This window comes from Dryobates pubescens, chromosome 25, assembly GCF_014839835.1.
Source record: "Dryobates pubescens isolate bDryPub1 chromosome 25, bDryPub1.pri, whole genome shotgun sequence".
Lineage (NCBI taxonomy): Eukaryota > Metazoa > Chordata > Aves > Piciformes > Picidae > Dryobates > Dryobates pubescens.
Genome location: NC_071636.1, coordinates 3,733,572 through 3,750,556, shown reverse-complemented (window position 1 = coordinate 3,750,556; position 16,985 = coordinate 3,733,572). Strand labels below are relative to the sequence as shown.

General features: G+C 51.9%; 1 protein-coding gene across 1 annotated transcript in view; it reads right to left on the bottom strand.

The window, feature by feature from the left end:
- Positions 1 to 2,587: 2,587 nt before the first annotated feature.
- The window catches only part of SRRM4 (serine/arginine repetitive matrix 4), a 47,831-nt gene continuing 33,433 nt past the window's right edge, over positions 2,588 to 16,985 (bottom strand). Inside the window, exons 9-13 of the mRNA XM_054173293.1 lie at positions 9,981 to 10,318; positions 8,179 to 8,400; positions 7,818 to 7,928; positions 6,106 to 6,243; positions 2,588 to 5,536 (exon numbers count right to left, since the gene is read on the bottom strand). Coding sequence (XP_054029268.1) covers positions 5,275 to 5,536; positions 6,106 to 6,243; positions 7,818 to 7,928; positions 8,179 to 8,400; positions 9,981 to 10,318 — 1,071 coding nt within the window. The 3' untranslated portion in view covers positions 2,588 to 5,274. The remainder of the gene's footprint in view (positions 5,537 to 6,105; positions 6,244 to 7,817; positions 7,929 to 8,178; positions 8,401 to 9,980; positions 10,319 to 16,985) is intronic.

Sequence of the window (16,985 nt, the reverse complement as noted above, 5' to 3'; positions counted from 1 at the left end):
TGTTGCTGTGACAGGGGAGGTACCAGCGCTTTGGAGACCCTTCTGCTCATGTGCAAACTTCCAGGTAGCAGCAGACGTCACAAGAGTGAGTTACTCTCTGCTGCAGAGGTAATACAGCTCTGCTGGACAAGGGCAACACCTGCACTTAGGCACCTAAACCCTTTCCCAAACACATCCTGACAGCCCCAAGGCTCAGCACCCACTCTGTGGCATTTGTCAGCCAACACCAGATTCACATCCACCCTCTGCCGGCCTGGGAAGCTCTGCCCACAGAGCACCAACACCTCCCACTCAGGTGAAGAGGACAATGGCTGCGGTGTTGGTGGAGGGCCACGAGCAGGTCATGATTTGTAGCACACCCCATACTTTTTTCAAAGGTAGGAGAAGATGTCTGCAGCAAGCTCTGGCTCCTGTTAGAGATGACATCTCCCCAGTCCTGGCCTGGCCATCTTTCCCAAGCTCATATCTGGGCAAAGCTGCCAGTTCTGCCAAAAAGCTCGAGGAAGGGGGCCAAGCAGGACATGGCATGGGGATGAGGGTCTCAGGATGGGGCAGGGTGGACATCCTTGCTTCCTAGAAGAGACCACAGCAACTCACTTAAATCCTCAGCCCTTTCTCACATTGATGAAAGAGCAACAAGTCCCTGTATCCCCCAGTAACCACTGAAAGCCCAGAGCAGGTCAGTGGTGGAAGATCAGAGATCTCTGGGGATCTCTGGCAATCCTAGCAGCTCTGCATGGGATAGTGGAGGAGGAGCAGGTTTATTCCTCCACCACAGCTGGCCTGTCACCTCTGAATGCCCAGCACCTTTCCAGGGGTTTTTGATTTGTCAGAAGCAGCTGGTTCCAGAAGCTGGAGGATTTTTCCCTTGCCTTTTCATCTCCATCCAAAGGAGGTTCCTGCCTAAACCACTGGTGGTTGAGCTCCAAATGAGCCTGATTTGTCTGTCAGGTGCCTCCGTGCCAGCAGGTGCCAGCCTCAGTAATTCACCTTTCCAACAACCTCTTTCCAATGCATACAGCAACACTTCAGAGGCTCTCACCTTCATGGCCCCAACAGCAAGACCCAAACAGCTGCTTCTTTTTTTTTTTTTTCTTTTTTAAAATAATGCTCAATAAATAGAAGAAATAAATATTAAATAGAGGCTAAGTCCTCTCAGCCTGTTCAACATATGTACAGTGCATAGCAAAATAACAGGGATTGGCTGTTGCAGACAGATTTGGTACAAATTCGGTCCCCCAAAACAACAAAAAGCATCGAGAAGAGTTGTGGTCAACACCAAGGCAACATAAAGCAAGTGCTGCAACCTGTGAAGGGCCAGAAGGAACTCCACAGGGCTTTGAAATACCCCTTCCCCCTGCTGTCCAGCAAACCTGCAGAGAGAGTGTTGGGTTTACCAGGGCCTGGCCCCAGCACTGCAGTGGGAGAAGGAGGGGGACAAGCCTTGCTCAGTGTGACGAACCCAGGGAGTGGGGAGAGCCAACGGTATGACTCAAGGGTCAGGGGGACATTTGGGAGCAGGTACTGCAACATGCTCTCTGCCAGGGAAAAGCAACCAGGGTGTTTGCAGGGTGGAAACAAAATCATGGGTGGGAAAGAGCATGTTTGCCAGCACCAGAATGACCAGGTTGCCTTTTCACCAGCTAAAGGCTGCTCTTTGCAGAGCACTCTGAGATACCAGACGTGGGGGGGGAAAGTCCTTAAAAGCAGTAAACGAGCAAAACAACATGGAACAAAACCAAACAAAAGCACTGGCAAAAGGCACAGAGACAGAAAAGCTCATGGGCATCTTGCAAGCTGATGGAAAGCCACTGACAGGAGGGTGGTGTTCCAGGTAGTGCTAAAAGCCTTGAATAAGTTAAAAAAATAAATACCACCACAGAGGGAAGCTCCTGTGCTCATGTACATAGACACACACAGACAGACTTGGTTAGGTCCTGTCACCAGAGGCTGGATTTTGCAAGCCTCCTCAGCACGGATCACTCTCTCACGGTCTCATTTCTCTGCTTTTTCCATGGGTGGGTCACCGCGTGGCGATAAACAGGACAGGGGAGCCCTAGCGACGGCATCCTCCCAGGGAAACCAGCGGTGCCTCTGCAGAGCTGCTCGGTTTCGGGTTGTGCGCTGCCTGCCGAGCCAAGGGAAACAGCGGCGCCGGCCAGCTGGCTCTTGGCCGGCGAGAGCACGGCCCGGGGGTGAGACTTCCCCTCGCAGCAGTGCAACCAGCCGGCTGTTCGGCCGGCAGACCCTCGGCATCACCTCCGTGAGGTCCTAGACCCGTTCCTGTGCTCACGTCCGTCGTGCGCCTTCGCAAACCTAATGAGAACTCCTAGTTTTTAACACGAAAACAGACCAACAGCTCTGCCCTGCATCCCTCTGTCCGTCACACACTCTCCTCCCTGCCCTGGAGAGCACAAAGCGACCTGCTGGCAGCAGGAGTGACCGTCACTCCTCTAGCCACCCTCGCTGAGAGGGGTCAGCGCTGTAGTCCTGTACACAACAACAGTGGCATGGATACATTCAAACAAACAAAGAGAGCCAAAAATAACTTAATGTGTAAAAAAAACCACCCCAAACCATTATTAATAATAATAATTAGAAATAAATAAATACTGGTACCGGTGACCACCTGCATCCACTCTGACATACAATTAAAAATAGAATAAAAATAAATAATAAATAAATAAATAAAGTGGGAGGTTTACTCCAACACAAGTCTGCTTGGGAAACCCCAGGAGTGTGTAGCTGCTGTGGGCTGTACAGGCAGAGGCAGTCCTTGAAGCATGGAGCTGCTGGATGGGTAGGAGAGCTGCCCCATGCAGCCCTCAGAGTCACCTCCTGTCCCATGGTTGGTGAGTGCTGCTGACCCTGGTGTGGTGCTTTGGTCATCTGTCCCCAGCCACCAGGAACTCAAGTCAGTGTTGAGTTTGGTATTTACACCAGCTGCTCAAATCTTTTCTGGCCTAGTGTTTGACCTCCCAGCTGCCTGCTTCCTTGCTACAGATGCTCATGTGCGTGTGGGGCTGCTCAGGGGCACGAGGCTGCTGAAACCTGGGGTTTGGGCTCCCATTGCTGCCTTTGGGTCTTCATGGGGAGCAGAAGGAGAGGGCGTTTCAGTGCCAAACTGGGAGAGACTCTTTGGGGAGGAAGTGTGAGGTTTTCAGCCCTTTACAAGAAGGGAGTTCACTGCAGAAGATGGCCAAGGGGCCGCTGCCAGGGCCAGTGCAGGAGGGAAGGCAGAGGCACCATACTGCAAGAACACTCCATCTTTGATCCCTCAGCCACAGCCCTGAAGCATTTGCTCAGCCCTACCAGGAATGTTTTTCTCTGTGTCCTAGAAAGTGGCCTCTCAGGAGGCAGACACATGTCCCCACCAAGCCACTGACCATACCAGTGCCCAGCTCTCTGCCTCAGCCATCCTCATCCTCACATTACCCACAGATAGCAAGGCAGGGGAAGAGTGACTGGGAAAAGGATGGGGTTTGGGGGTTGAAGGCACAGGACAAGGGGGACGAGCAGTAGGAAAGATACAGGGAAAGGAGGACCCCTGGCATAAAACTTCCCCTTCTACCACCCAGGTGGAAAAATACCCCATGCTGCTGTACCTTCCCACAGCTAACAGTTCTGTGTGCTCACCAGGGTGATCATCCAGCCCCACCAGAACACCACATCCGCCGGGCTTTCCCCCGCGTGGCCCTTCACCTGCTGCCAGTGGGGCTTGGGGGCTGTAGGTAACTCCTATCTGGGGAGGGGGTTGCACTTCTTTCTACCCCCTCTCCTCCACCAGCAAAGGCTGCTTCCACTCCGACCTTTTCTGTGACACACCTCCTTGACTCATTAAGCCCAAACTTGTTAATAATCATGCAGGATGGAAGGGGAGGGGATGGAAAAAGGGAGGGCAAGAAGTCTTAAGCCCAAATTAGCGTCTCTAAGCACCCAGGTGTTGTAAGAGAAAGAAGCTCCTCAGCACCAGCTCAGCTTGTGCTGGGAGAAGCCTTTGTTGCCCTGCAAAACACAGCAGTTGCGCAGGCAGCTGGGCTGGCAGGGAAACAAAACCCCAGGGCCCAGGGCTGCCCGGGCAGGCAGGGCCCTCCTGCCGCTGCCTGCGGCTCCTCACTCGGGAAAACAGGCAATTAGTGAGGGGCCCCTTGAGTCCCCCTGCACTGCTCTATCCTCCCCTGCGATGGGGCTGCTGATCCTGCCTCAGGGGAGCCTGAGAGTCTCAAAGAGACCCTGAAATCTTCCTGGCACTACTTAAAACCACTGCCTGTTGTGAGGAAGAGGCATTGGGGTCCCCTGGCTTGTACAATACCCTTTGAACCTCGTGTGTTCTTACCACCCCACAGCTGGGCTAGCTCTACATCTCCTTACAGTCCCACCAGCACTGCACTGTAAGGGCAAGGCTCCTTTTAGATAAACCTAGACCCCACCTGCCAGGGGGTTCCTCCAAGAAGGGAACCCCGCAGCCCCATCTGCCACACCATGGCCTGTCCCTTGGAGCACAGCACAGCACCTGCTCCCCTCTCCCACGTACCCCCCATGAGCCCCAAAACTGCTTCAGCCCTCAGCAGTTTGTTTGTAAGCTGAGGAGGGGAGGAAACCATCCTGTGAGAGATGATGCATGCCCAGTAGGAAAGGGTGGGAGAAAGAGTGGGAATGGCCATTTTGTTCCCCAGGAATTATGTCAGGAGGGATTTCTAGCCTTCTATTTATAGCAGGGGCTGGGTGAGCAGCAATAAATAAATATTCCCTCATGGAAGAGGCCTGCTGCAGAGTGGGTAGAAATTCTGGAGGAGAGTCCCAGTGGACCTGGTATGTGCCTTGATGGGGACAGGTCACCCCCTCTCATCAAAGCTTCCCAGCAAATTCCTCCCTAACTTAGTCTCTCCCTCCAACAGAAATAAATTTGCTGGCTCCTGGTTTGGCAGAAGAGCAGGGAGCTGAATTCTTTCCTTTGGACCAGCTGGCAATGCTTCAGAGAGTGGCAGCGACGGGGAGATGGGGACGTCAGGAAGGATGGAGCAGGTCTGTCCTGACAGACCCTCTGGAAAGCACCAACCCTTTCTTCCAGCCCTGGCCCGGGAAGCTGGGACCAATCCACCTGCTCTGCCAGTTGGCTGCACCGGGCACACGAGGGCTCTTGCTCCAAGCTGGGGAAGGGGGACCCGGCACTGCCACCACATCAGTATCGAGGATGATTGCTGTTGATGGCCAGGTAGGTGGGAAGGAAGCAGAGAATGCCAGGAATTTGGAGGTGGCCGTCGGTGGCACTCCCTAGCGACGCAGGCTGTCGGAGCTGCCTCCTGAGTCATAGCTCCTGCTCCGGCTGCGGCTGCTCCTGGGACCCGAGCTGTGGCTGCGGCTCCTGCCCTCGCTGCTGCTGCTGCTCCAGCTCCGGCTCCGGCTTGTTCGGTAGCTGGAGTAGCTCCGGCTGCGGCTCGGGGAGCGGCTGAAGCTGCTGGACCAGGAGGAATAGCTGCTGGCGCTGCTGGAGGAGGGGCTGGGGCGGTAGTAGGGGATGGGGCGCTTGCGGGCACTGCGGGGACAGAGACACGGGTTACCAGCAACTCAAGGATGGGTTTACTGCCCAAAGCTCCAAAAAACAGTTCACTCTGTACAGCACTCCCCAAAGTGTGACTGACAAGATCAACTATCTGACAGTCCTTGGGATTCAAACCAGCCCCTCCTACAGCCCCGGGGAATGTCCCAGGCACCAGTCTGAGGCTGGGCTCTGCTTGATGTCTCAAAGAGCCCTCAGCGTGAATGTTAGAGTCAGTATTTGACTCTCTCTACTGTGTGGAACTTCTCTCACAGGAGAAGGTGAAACAAAAAGCTTGGGGGGCGATGCTCCTGGCACCTGATGGGTGACTCCCTGCCCTGACTCTGTCTGCTTTTTGTCTTTTGCTGTTGTAAATGAGGCCCCCACCCCATCCTCCCCCTGCCTATGGCTGGAATTCCCCAGGCTCCAGGAGGGGCAGAAGGGCCTGCTGATCAGGCTCAGGGAAACCAGTCTCCTGCTGCAGAAACCTCCAGTGGCAAGGGCTGGGACCAAAGGACAGCCCGTGTTGCCCTGGGGAGTGCCAGGATGGGACCACGTCCCCTTACCTTGTGATGCGCCGCGCTTCGAGGTGGCTGGGAGAGTCTCTCCTGCGCTTCCTCAGGGGGGAGTAGGACCTCCGCCGCCGCCGCTCCCGCTGGGACTCCTTCTCGCTGGAGCTGTACTTGTGCTCTCCCTCGCGGTCCCTGGGCAAGGCACAGATTGGGAACCGTCACTGCTGGGCTTTTGTGGGGTGGGCTTTGAATGTGGAGGCAATGAGCAGTGAAGGCACAGATGAGCAGGGCACACTCGGCTCCAAAAGGAACCACTCTAGGCAAAGTGCTCTGGTGGCATCGGCCCTGCACACACTCGCTTAGCTGGATAAAGAGACGCTGATCTGGCTGGACAGATGGACACCCATTAGTTGTGTCTGTGGGCTTCAGCAGTGTCTCCTGCTGGCCTTGCACTGCCAAGATAAGATGGCTTCCATGTACCTGTGTCTGTGGATGCACACTGTACTGAGCTCCACTAAAACTGCTCTTGCTGGCCGTGCTGCAGAAGCAGGTGAGGAGGCCCCACGTGAGCAGAGGGCTCGGTATCCCTGCAAGGCTGGCAGGCTCGCCAGGAGGAGTGCCAGTGTTGCTATGGTTTTGCCTTTTGTTGAGTTCCCCTCCACGTCAGCACAGGCCTTTCTGTGCTTCATGCACCCTGCTCAATGCCTTCTGCAAAGCAACGTGTTACAGGTCCAGGGCCTGATCCTTGCAGGCAGGAAATGTTCTCACCGACTGAGGGACTGTCGCAGCCTGCGAGAGTCAGACTCTGGCAATGTAACATTTCAAAGGTGCAAAATGTTCACACCAGAAAAACCTGTCCAAAGGCATCTCTCGGGCTGAGCTGTGAGATGGTGGCTTTTCAATGGCAGGTGGAAGAAGCAGAGTTGCCTGGACTGTGGTTTCCTTTGCAACACTGAGAGTGCCAGCATGAGGGTACCTGGCATCTGCCCACACAGGAGGGGTCATTTGCCAGGGCCTGACAAGGCTTTGGCAGAGCTGTGACTAAAAAGCAGAGTGTCTTTCCCGGCTGCAGTAAGAGCCCTCTCTGACAAGGGCTGGAGGCTTCTCCAGCGATGAAAGCTGAGGCAGATCTAGCTGGAGCCTAACATTCTGCCCACCATTTGCACCAGCATGACAGAGAGGGGCACTCTCTGGGTTTTCCTGTGAGGCATCTCCCACTCACATGAAGCCCTGCCAAACACCACTGAGCAGCCATCTGTGCACTCTTGGCTGCACAGCATGTCCCCTGCAAGGGCTCAGAGTGGAGGAACAGCCACTTCACCTGCCACATGCTCTGAGTGTGAGGTACCATGGTGCTTCAAAGCCAGGGATAACCCAGCTCTCCTTTCCAGCAACCTACACCCAAAGTGCTGTGTGCTAAATTCCCCTGAATCAGTGCAGGGCAGTTCTTAGCTACAGGAAATCCACTTTTCCCACAGAAAATGAGAGGCTCATCTCTGGGCTCTTCTCTCTGCAACCAGCACCAGCTCTGGGGCCATGAATGGCGAGAAATCTCCACTGGGCTGAAGGCCAACACAACACACTGCCACGTGCCTTACTCTGTGTCCAGTGGACTCCCTCTCACCCTGATGCTGAAGTGCACAGTGAGGAAGCTGAGGGAACAGTTTGGGGCTGGCAGGAGCCAGCAAGTTGCTGCAGTCCAGACAAGAGCTGGAGGCAGTGGGAAGGCATGAGGCAGCAGATGTCATATGAGGAGAAAGCTGTACCTGCTAGGGCTGTAGCGGGAGTAACTAGGGCTCCGACGAGGCCTTGAACTCCTGCTCCCAGGACTTTTTTTGCAGGATTTGGAGGAATAGCTGGGGGAACGTGAAGAAGACCTGGAGATAGGCAAGAACCATGCAAGGGTTAAAAAAGCTGGAGGCTGAGGCTGTACCAAATGCCTCGAATCTGGGCTCATGCCCCACACGTCAGGGTCTTGGCTGAGCTCCGCGTGGCCGATTCACCCCAAGCCACTTGGATCCCTAGGTATCCCCCAAAGCCTTATATCTGCCCTGCCAGGAGCTTGCCAGCTTGCAGGGGTTAGCCATTGCCCAGGGCCACAGAGACAGCTGTTTCACCTGGCCTTACCTCTTTCCTGAAGAGCAGGACCTGCTGCGGGAGTAGTTGGGAGAGGCCTTGCGGTGCGAGGAGCGGGAGCGGCTGGAGCAGCTGGAGCCAGGGGAGGATCTGCCCGTGCTGGTGTAGGACCCGCTGCGGGAGCACGGCCTCAGCGGGGAGCTGTGGGTTGGGGATGGGAGGAAGTTTTGCTTTGTCTCCTCCGAACAGCTGAGACACAAGGACAGGCACCCTCTGTGAACATACATTTGGATGGCCATTGAAGCTGTGGCCGAACTGGGACCGGTCTCTGACTGAGGGGAGCACTGTGCTCCAGCCAACAAGTTCTCCCAACCTCCCATTCCCCACTGGGGATGAAAAAGACCTCCCAGCTCCACAGGCTGCTGTTGCAAGGATACCCTCTGTGTGTGTGTGTCAGAGCCCCAGAACTCATCCTCCAGGCTGTGCCAGGGAAGGGCTGTGGAAGAGGTCTCAGGTGGTGTGAGGGGCAGCAGTTCTGCCTCAAACCTGACACACCAGAGGTGTCTGGTTGGCAGAGCCTAGGTCAGGCTGGTGAGTGGTGCAGGCCTTGGGGAAGGGAGCAAGGTGAGAAGTGCTGGAGCAAGGAAGAGCCAGGGCATGGCAAGCAAGGGCCCATGCTTCAGACTGGCTGTGGAGCAGCAGGAACAGGCACTGAGCAAACTCATCCCATTGAGTTTGGGCAAGGAAGCTCCTCCGCTTCCAGAAACGCCCTGGGTATGAACTGGGGTTAGAACCCAGCAGCCAGGGCCAGCTGCAATCCCAGCTCCACCCATGTGAAGGCAGAGTTATCCCACTGGAGACACAATGTGAGTAGCATAGACAGCCCTAAAATTTTACCCTCTGACTGAAAATCAAGGGCTTGTGTTTCCTAACATCAGTTCCCCTGTTTCCTTGTCCTCACTCATTCAGTGCTCTCACCCCCAGAACACATCCCAACTCTAACTTTCAGCCTTCAAGACCTGAGGGCCTGAGCTGGAAAAGCTCCTAAACACCACTGCCTGAACATAGCCTTGGGTACCAGCCACTGAGCTCCAACTGCCTTCATCCCCAACATCACCTGGCAGAACCCCAGGAATGGAGGCTAGCATCTGCTCCCTTCTCCTGATGATGACCCATGGCACTGGATGAGGGTTTGACTACTGGTCCCAGTCCTGATGCCCCATGGCCCCAGCACACAGAGCTGCTGCTGTATTACCCTGCAGGCAGCAAGGTATTTGCCCCTGGCTTTGCTCCCCCACCTGCAGCAGATGCTATCTTGTCACCCAGGACCAGTCCTGGCTCAGGCTGGATCTGGCTCATTGGACAGGTGAAAGAACAGCCTGTGATGGTTTTAGTGAAAGGTAACTCCGTTTCCCTTCCCCACAGAAAGCAAGGAGGGGGAAGAATTAGCACAGCAACCCCCTGGATGCACCTTTCAGATTTTGCCCAGAAGGGCCAGTGACTGTTTTCTCCAACATGGTCACATACAGCTGAGCAGGAACGTGCTCAGGACACAGCTGGACCCAGGGCCAGATCCTGTATTAGCCACATTCATGCCAGAGGAGCTGGCACAGGCAGCGCCCAGGGGGTATGATGGCTGGGTTTTCATCTTCCTCCTCAGGCTACAGGATTGGTCATTGCTGGGTTCTGGACTCCAGACTGGCAAGACCGTGGGTCTGATTTATATCTAACTGCCTCCAGACCACAAAGCCTCCCTGCCAGCTCACCACTGCAGCTGGCCAGCGGGGAGGAGATACAGAGCAACAACATACCAGGTATTTGGCTGCCAGCAGCAGCTACTGGTAATCACTGACCTTCGGTCTTGTCCCTGGGCATCTGGAGACAGATTTTCCAAAGCTGTTCCCTTGGTCTGGGAAAAGCAACTGGTGAAGGAATTTCCTGAATCAGAGCTGTTATCGCTGTTGGCCAGTTTGGGCTTCCCGGACGAGAAGGCATGGCCAAAGCCACCATGGACTAGACTTCTTTTCTCCTGGCTGTCCTTTGACCTGGATGAGCTCGTTTGAGTGGAGGGAGGGGAGGAAGTATCGTTTCCTGAGTCATATTCATGATACTCTCCATTCTGGCTGGCTAGGTTGCCAGGCGGGCTGTCTGCTTTGGTAAAGAGGTCAGCAGAAGACCCTGACTGAGAGATCTGAAAGCAAAAAAGCCATTTGGCATTGTTTGAACGAGGTTGTGGTTCTTTTTTGGGGGGGTGGGGGGGTGGGTTTTGTTTGGGTTTTCTTTCTTTTATTATTATTATTATTATTATTAGTTTGTTTTCCCTTTTTTTTTTTTTGGTTGGTTTTTGTTTTAAATAAACCCAGAAATTTTATCATCATAATGCACTGTAACCAAAGGAAAGGAAAGAAGCAAAGTAAGAAAGAAAGAAAGGAAAAAAAAAAAAACAAACCAGAAGAAAGAGGAGGAAAAAAAAAAAACAACCCAAAACCAAACCAAAAAACCAAATCAAACCAAAAGCACATATCCCTGAAAGAAATCCACAGTCAAAAGAAACTTCTTTCTTTTCCCCCCCTGCTGTGATAATGGGAAGATTTAGAGATCATGCAAAGAGCTATCAGCATGCAAGGCATGTTCAACAGAAGCTCAACAAAGTAAATGGGCAACCAAAGAGGCAAAAGCACTGACTGGATAGGTAAATAAATCAATAATAAGAGTAATAATAATAAGAGGAATAAGAGTGATAATAATAAGAGGAGTAATAATAATAAGAGTAATAATAAGAAGAAGAATAATAAGAGTAGTAATAATAAGAATAATAAGAGTAGTAATAATAATAAGAATAATAAGAGTAATAATAATAAGAATAATAAGAGTAATAATAATAAGAGGAGTAATAATAATGGTATAACAGAGGACAAAGCCCTTATTTAACCTTAAAGAGGGGGAAGGAAAAAAAAGAAGAAGAAGAAGAAGAAGAAGAAAATATGATTTATACATATTAAAAACCTATATAATCCTTGGAAAGGAAAGGGAAAAAAAATATGAACTCTTAAATGAGCAAATGTTTTTAAGCTTCCTTGATAAAGAGGCTGAATGAATAGCACAAAAATAAGCAAAAGGGGGTGGGAAAAAAAAAAAATCAAACAACCAAACCAAACCCTAAATTAAATGAAATGAAATTAAGGCCTTCTGTACAAAGTAAAAAACTGGCAAATAAATGAAGTTATTGCTTTGAAGCTACAAAGAGAAAAAAAAGGGGGGGGGGGTGTTGGAAAAAGAAAAAAGGGGGGGTTGGAATAAGAAAAAAGGGGGGGGGAATAAGAAAAAAGGGGGGGGGATAAGAAAAAAGGGGGGGGGGGGAATAAGAAAAAAGGGGGGGGAATAAGAAAAAAGGGGGGGGGGGAAATAAAAAGGAGGGGAAAGGGAAAAAAGAAAACTCCCTCTGGAAATAAAAGGTATACAGATACTTCTTTGTGTGCTTTTTTTCCCCCTGGAGAAGATAAAGCTAATGCACTGGAGTGACCTCTAATAAATTCCCTGGTGTCTTGCGGATAGCATCCACTTACCCATCAAGAACTCCTCCTTTAGTAGGTAAGGTGTAAGAAAAAAGGAAGAGCGGGCAACATAAGTCCATCATTAGAGTCTCAAATTACATGAAAAAAACATCACCCCTCTCTTCCATCCACACTGCCAACTGCTCGCTCGCCTCCTCTATGCAAATGCCGCCACTGCTTTTTGTCTGCTCCTTGTCTCCCTTTTATTATGCGGGTTTGTTTCCTTCTGCCTGCAATGAGGCTGCCCAGCCCCGTTCCTGCGGGCTGGTGGCTCGTGCTGAAAAGTCACAGCATGCACCGAGTCCCCTGGGGTTTCATGGACATGACAAAGGGAACTCAAGTGAGGAAGAAGGGGAAAAAAAAACCAAAACAACAAGTAGAGGAGGAAAAATATCCCCTGGTGCTAACTGGAGACCTCTGGGGAAGGGGCTGACAGACTTGCTCCTGCCAGCCTCTGAGTGGAGGTTCAGCTGTGACCTGATGGGGCTTTTGTGAGTTGACCCCAAACCCGCATAGGCTGTGCTGGGCAGGGCTGTTGTCTGGGGTCTTGAGCATTATCAAGGTGATTTGCTTCACTGGGATATTTTATGGTTCAATTTTAACTCCACTGGCATTTACCTGAGCCAGTCCAGGCATGTGCCAGCACTGGGAGCAAGGCTGTTGGTGCCAATGTCTACCCTTGCCATAGAGTGGGAATTAGGGCCAAATGTGGACCCACCACATCTGCACTCTCCTGTGGCCTTCTCCTCTTTCACTCAAGTGCTCTGCTGTCTGCACTCCCACCCATAAGGTTCAGTCCAGGATCCTTAAAGTGTGGGCCATGTAGGTTTGGTTCTCCCCACCTGGGACATTCCTCCAACATGTTCCCAGCAAGCCATGCTCCTGCAAACACCTGCACATGTCCTCACACCATGCTCTGGGGCACACGATGCCCTCCCTCTGTGCCATGCTCTCCACACTGGGGACCTGGGCCATGTCCTCACAAATCTGGGTTATTCTGAGCCCAGAAAACCATACTGCAGTGCTGGTAGTATCTCAGGGAGCAGAGGAGACCTGGACTAGCTGTCACACAGCAGGGACAGGGCTCTTATCCACAGAGGGGTTACAGACCCAGCCCATGTCACTGTTTACACAAAGCTCCTTCATCCCATCAGATGGTGTCTTCACACCCACCCTCCTGCCAGTAGCATCTGATCTGTGTTCCTGGAGGTGGGGAGTTTGCTCACACCCTAGTTCAAGAGGTGCTAACTGGGACAGGGATGGCTGACTCAGAGGCATGTGCTGAACCAGCAGCAGCTGAAACCAGACTGGAGCTGCCAACACACAGCACAGCTCCCAGCACACAGTCCTTGCAGTGATGACTGCCCACAATATCCTCACACTCTGGAAACACCTGGAGTTGGAGGATCTCCAAGTACTTCCTGTGTTGCTAGAGAAGGGCATTACTGCTTTTGGGGCAGTGGACAGAGGGACAGGAGTTATTGCAACCCAGTAAATCCATACTGGAGCTGGAGACTGCCCCATCCCCACCTCATACTAACTTCTAAGCCGTGCTCAGTCCTAAGGGGGAGGCACTGGGAGCCCCAGCAGCAGATATGGGAAATCAAGTGGTCCTCCTGCACTAGCCAACTTCAACACAGAAGACCTGGACAGAGAAAAAATATCTCCCAAATGTTCCCAACTAGGAATGAGTGGAGACACATTGCAAGTCCTCATTTCAGCATCTGCTACTGTTCCTTGCTAATTCTCAGCTCTAGCACTTCTCAGCTTTAGCATTTCTCTACCAGTCCTCATTTGCTCCAGCAGAAATTGGAATGTTGAAGAGAGACAGCTATCCAGCTAGAGCCTTCACCAGTTCTGTCTGATTCTGTGCCTGATGCCTCAACCAGAGCCCCAGGAGAGCTGGGTTGTGCTTTCAGACAGGGCACAGGTATTTTTAAATAGATGGGTTATGGTTTGCATTAGGTCTGACCCTAGCCAAGAGACAAACAACTTTTGACCACTTCTCATCCACCAGCATTAAACCACCATGTGTGGAACCCCTTGCTACAGAGGTAAGAGAAGCCTGAAGTGGGCACAGGGCTGCTCTGAGGGCACTGCCCCCAGCATGCCAGCCTTGCTCCCAGTCTAAACCAAAAAGCCTTTACTTTTCACAAGAAATATAGAAGTTTCTTAGCATTTCTACACCGGGTTCTAAGACTGCCAGTGGGACCTGGGACACCTGCTTTTGCTTTGCCTTCACTGAAGTCTACTTTCAAAGTAGCAACTGCTGCAAGCACATCACAAAATCTGTCGTGACTGGGGAATCAACAGGCTTCTGTGTAGCTCAACATCTGTGCTACCAGCTCTTGGGGAAGAGGCAACATATGGATACCACTGAAATACAGAGCCCAGAGTTGCTGAGAGGGCTGGAGGGTCTGCCTGGGTAAGGCAAGCACCGTGGCAGGGACACAGGAGCTTCCTAGCCCCCCCAGCTTGGGGCACCACAGAATTGTCAGGGCTGGAAGGGACCTCAAGCATCATCCACTTCCACCCCCCCTCCACTAGATCAGGTTGCTCAGAGCCACATCCAGCCTGGCCTTAAAAACCTCCAGGGATGAGACTTCTACCACCTCCCCGGGCAACCTGTGCCAGTACCTCACCACCCTTGGGGTGAAGAACTTTTTCCTAACACCCAATCTGAATCTACCCACTTCTAGTTTTACTCCATTCCCCCTAGTCCTATCATTACTTGACACCCTAAAAAGTCCCTCCCCAGCTTTCTTATAGGCCCCCTTAAGATACTGGAAGGCCACAATAAGGTCTCCTTGGAGCCTTCTCTTGTCTAGACTGAATAACCCCAACTCTCTTAGCTGTCTCCATAGGAGAGGTGCTCCAGCCCTCTGATCAACCAAAGCTTCCTGGAGGCTCTGGAGGTTTCTGTCCTGTGGCAAAAGCCAGGACAAGCCCCAGATGCTCGATTTGCCTGTCTGCTCAGATGAATTTCCTATCTGTTGACCTTAGCTTGGCTTCTGGTCCCATTTTACTGCTTCTGAAAGGCCTGCCAGCCACATGAGATGGAAAGAGTGTCACATCTGAAAGCACTGCATGGAGCTCAATTGAATTCTAATGGCTTTTTATTTTTCTAGGATGTCTTCAAACAGTCTGCTCTTCCAGGAATCCAATTTTCTCTCTGTGAACATTTGGGTTCCCCCCCGCCCCCTAATAAGTAATTAAATAATCTCAGTGAACTTTGCTTCCTCCAGCTTTCAGCAGGGGACCTACTGCTGCCCTCAAGGGAACCCAAGATATGTATTTATTGGATTTTTCTGTTTCAAATCATTATTTAATCAAGATGAAGGGGGAGTAGAAATGAGGCCCTCACTCATACTTCAGACTAATTTTGAGTGCCATCCTCGACCAAAAGGCAGTGCAGACTAATAGGTTACCCAAATGCAATCACTACTCTTCCAATTAAACTGAACAAGTCCATTTGCTGTACTGCAAACAGCCCCAAGGCAAGAGATGACTACACGTTTTCTCAGCCATAAGGGGACTCAGACCCATCAATGAGCAGCGTGCCACAGCCTCATTTCTGCTGGAGGAGTTCTTCCCCGAGTCTTTTGTCTCTTGTTTTGCCACTTCAAAGTGGAGTTGATTTCTTTTTCAGAGGTGCATAATGTCTGCCTTCTTCTGGGCATTGTAATAATGAAAGGAATAAAGAGCTCGTGTCAGTGACCTTGTGGCAGCCTTGCTCTTGGAGAGGGAGCAGCAGACATCTGCTGAGGAGCTGTGGGCATGGGGAGCAGCACCTGCTGAGAGGGGCTGTTTTGTGGAGCCAGCCTGTGCGCCTGGTCTGGGGTACCTCCATCTGCCAGAGCACACAGGGAGCTGGGGGGGAGGCCTTTGCCTCAGGGAGATGGGCTCACCTCTGCTGACAGTTTGTCCCAGCTGAAAGCCAGCCTCTTACTAAGGGAGTGCAAAACTCAGCAGTGCTGCAGGAATACAGCATAACTCCTTTTTGCACAACTATGAATCCTAGACTCAAGGAATATCAAGTGGAAAATAGCCTTTTTGTGCTAGATGGAGAGTTCAGGGGCAGGATTTCTCTACCACAAGGGCTAAGCTAAGTCTAGGAACATGGAGGCAATGGCACAAATCTCCCTGCAAGGTCAGAGCCTGGGTTATTTAGGGCTGGATGGCAACACTGCTGAGCAGCCTGGCTCACAGATCCTCTGCTGGGGGCAAACCTTGGGAAACACCAGGCAAATCATTGTTCCTTTGCAAAGATCTTTTCAGCCTGCTAGGGTTCACCTGCTGTTGTGTGACCCAGGCCAAGGTGCCCCACCTTGTCATGGGCCAGGCACGGGGAACCCTTTGGAGAAAGGGTCTTGGGTACCTGGTGTGCAGCACAGCCCAGTGCTGAGCTGAGAATTCATCAGGCAATAACCAGGGGTAGCCTCAGTCCCCTGGCTGTGAGGGGAGAGAAGGAAAAGCAAAAAGAACAACTTCTATATTTATGGAAGGCTTTGCCTTTCTGCTCCTCAGAGACCCTCTCTGTTGCCAGAAGTCTGCTGTCTAACAGCTAAAAGAATAGCTTTTCCTAGGTAGACATAAACCCAGGCTAGGAAACAACAGCAAGCCAGTGTGCAGGTCTAGTCCAAGTTTTTCTGAGCCCTCCTGCCTGTGCTGCCCCAGCCCCTACACTGTGTTCCTACATTCCTGCAGACACACATGGGCACAAAGACAAGCAGCATCATTTGGAACCACCATACCTCACTGAGCCTCACTGAAAACCTGGCTCAAGCCTGTGTCAACTTGTGACATCATAAATGAGCTTCAGTGGAAGAAAAGGAGCTGGCAAGCAAGGTCTGTGCAGCTATCTTCATCAAGTACAGCCAAGGCACTTAGGTTCATACCCTGCAGGTGTTTACATTGCACTGCTCAGCTGAAAGCACAGTGGCACATAACAAGGCATCTGTGTTGGTGTGGGATAAAGTGTCTGCAGCAGGTATGGGGTATGCTGTTCAGAAATAGATGCTGTGTACTCCCCACAGTTTCTCTGCATGCTGAGGCACAGCCCCACCAGCCTGGCCTCAGTAGGTGCCTGTTGCAGCTGCATGGGGCTAAAGACAGAACGAGAGAGAGAGAAGCTTGGTGATTCCCTGCCACAAAAGAAAAGCAGCAGAGAATTTGGGGGTGTTTCTGCATGTGTGCATGCAGCCCTTATGCACAAAGGCAAGGGAGAAAGAAGCAGCAAGGTAGGTACATGGGCAGGGCATTATTTTGTGTGCTTTATCCCTCCAAAACTGGCTCAAAAAGTAA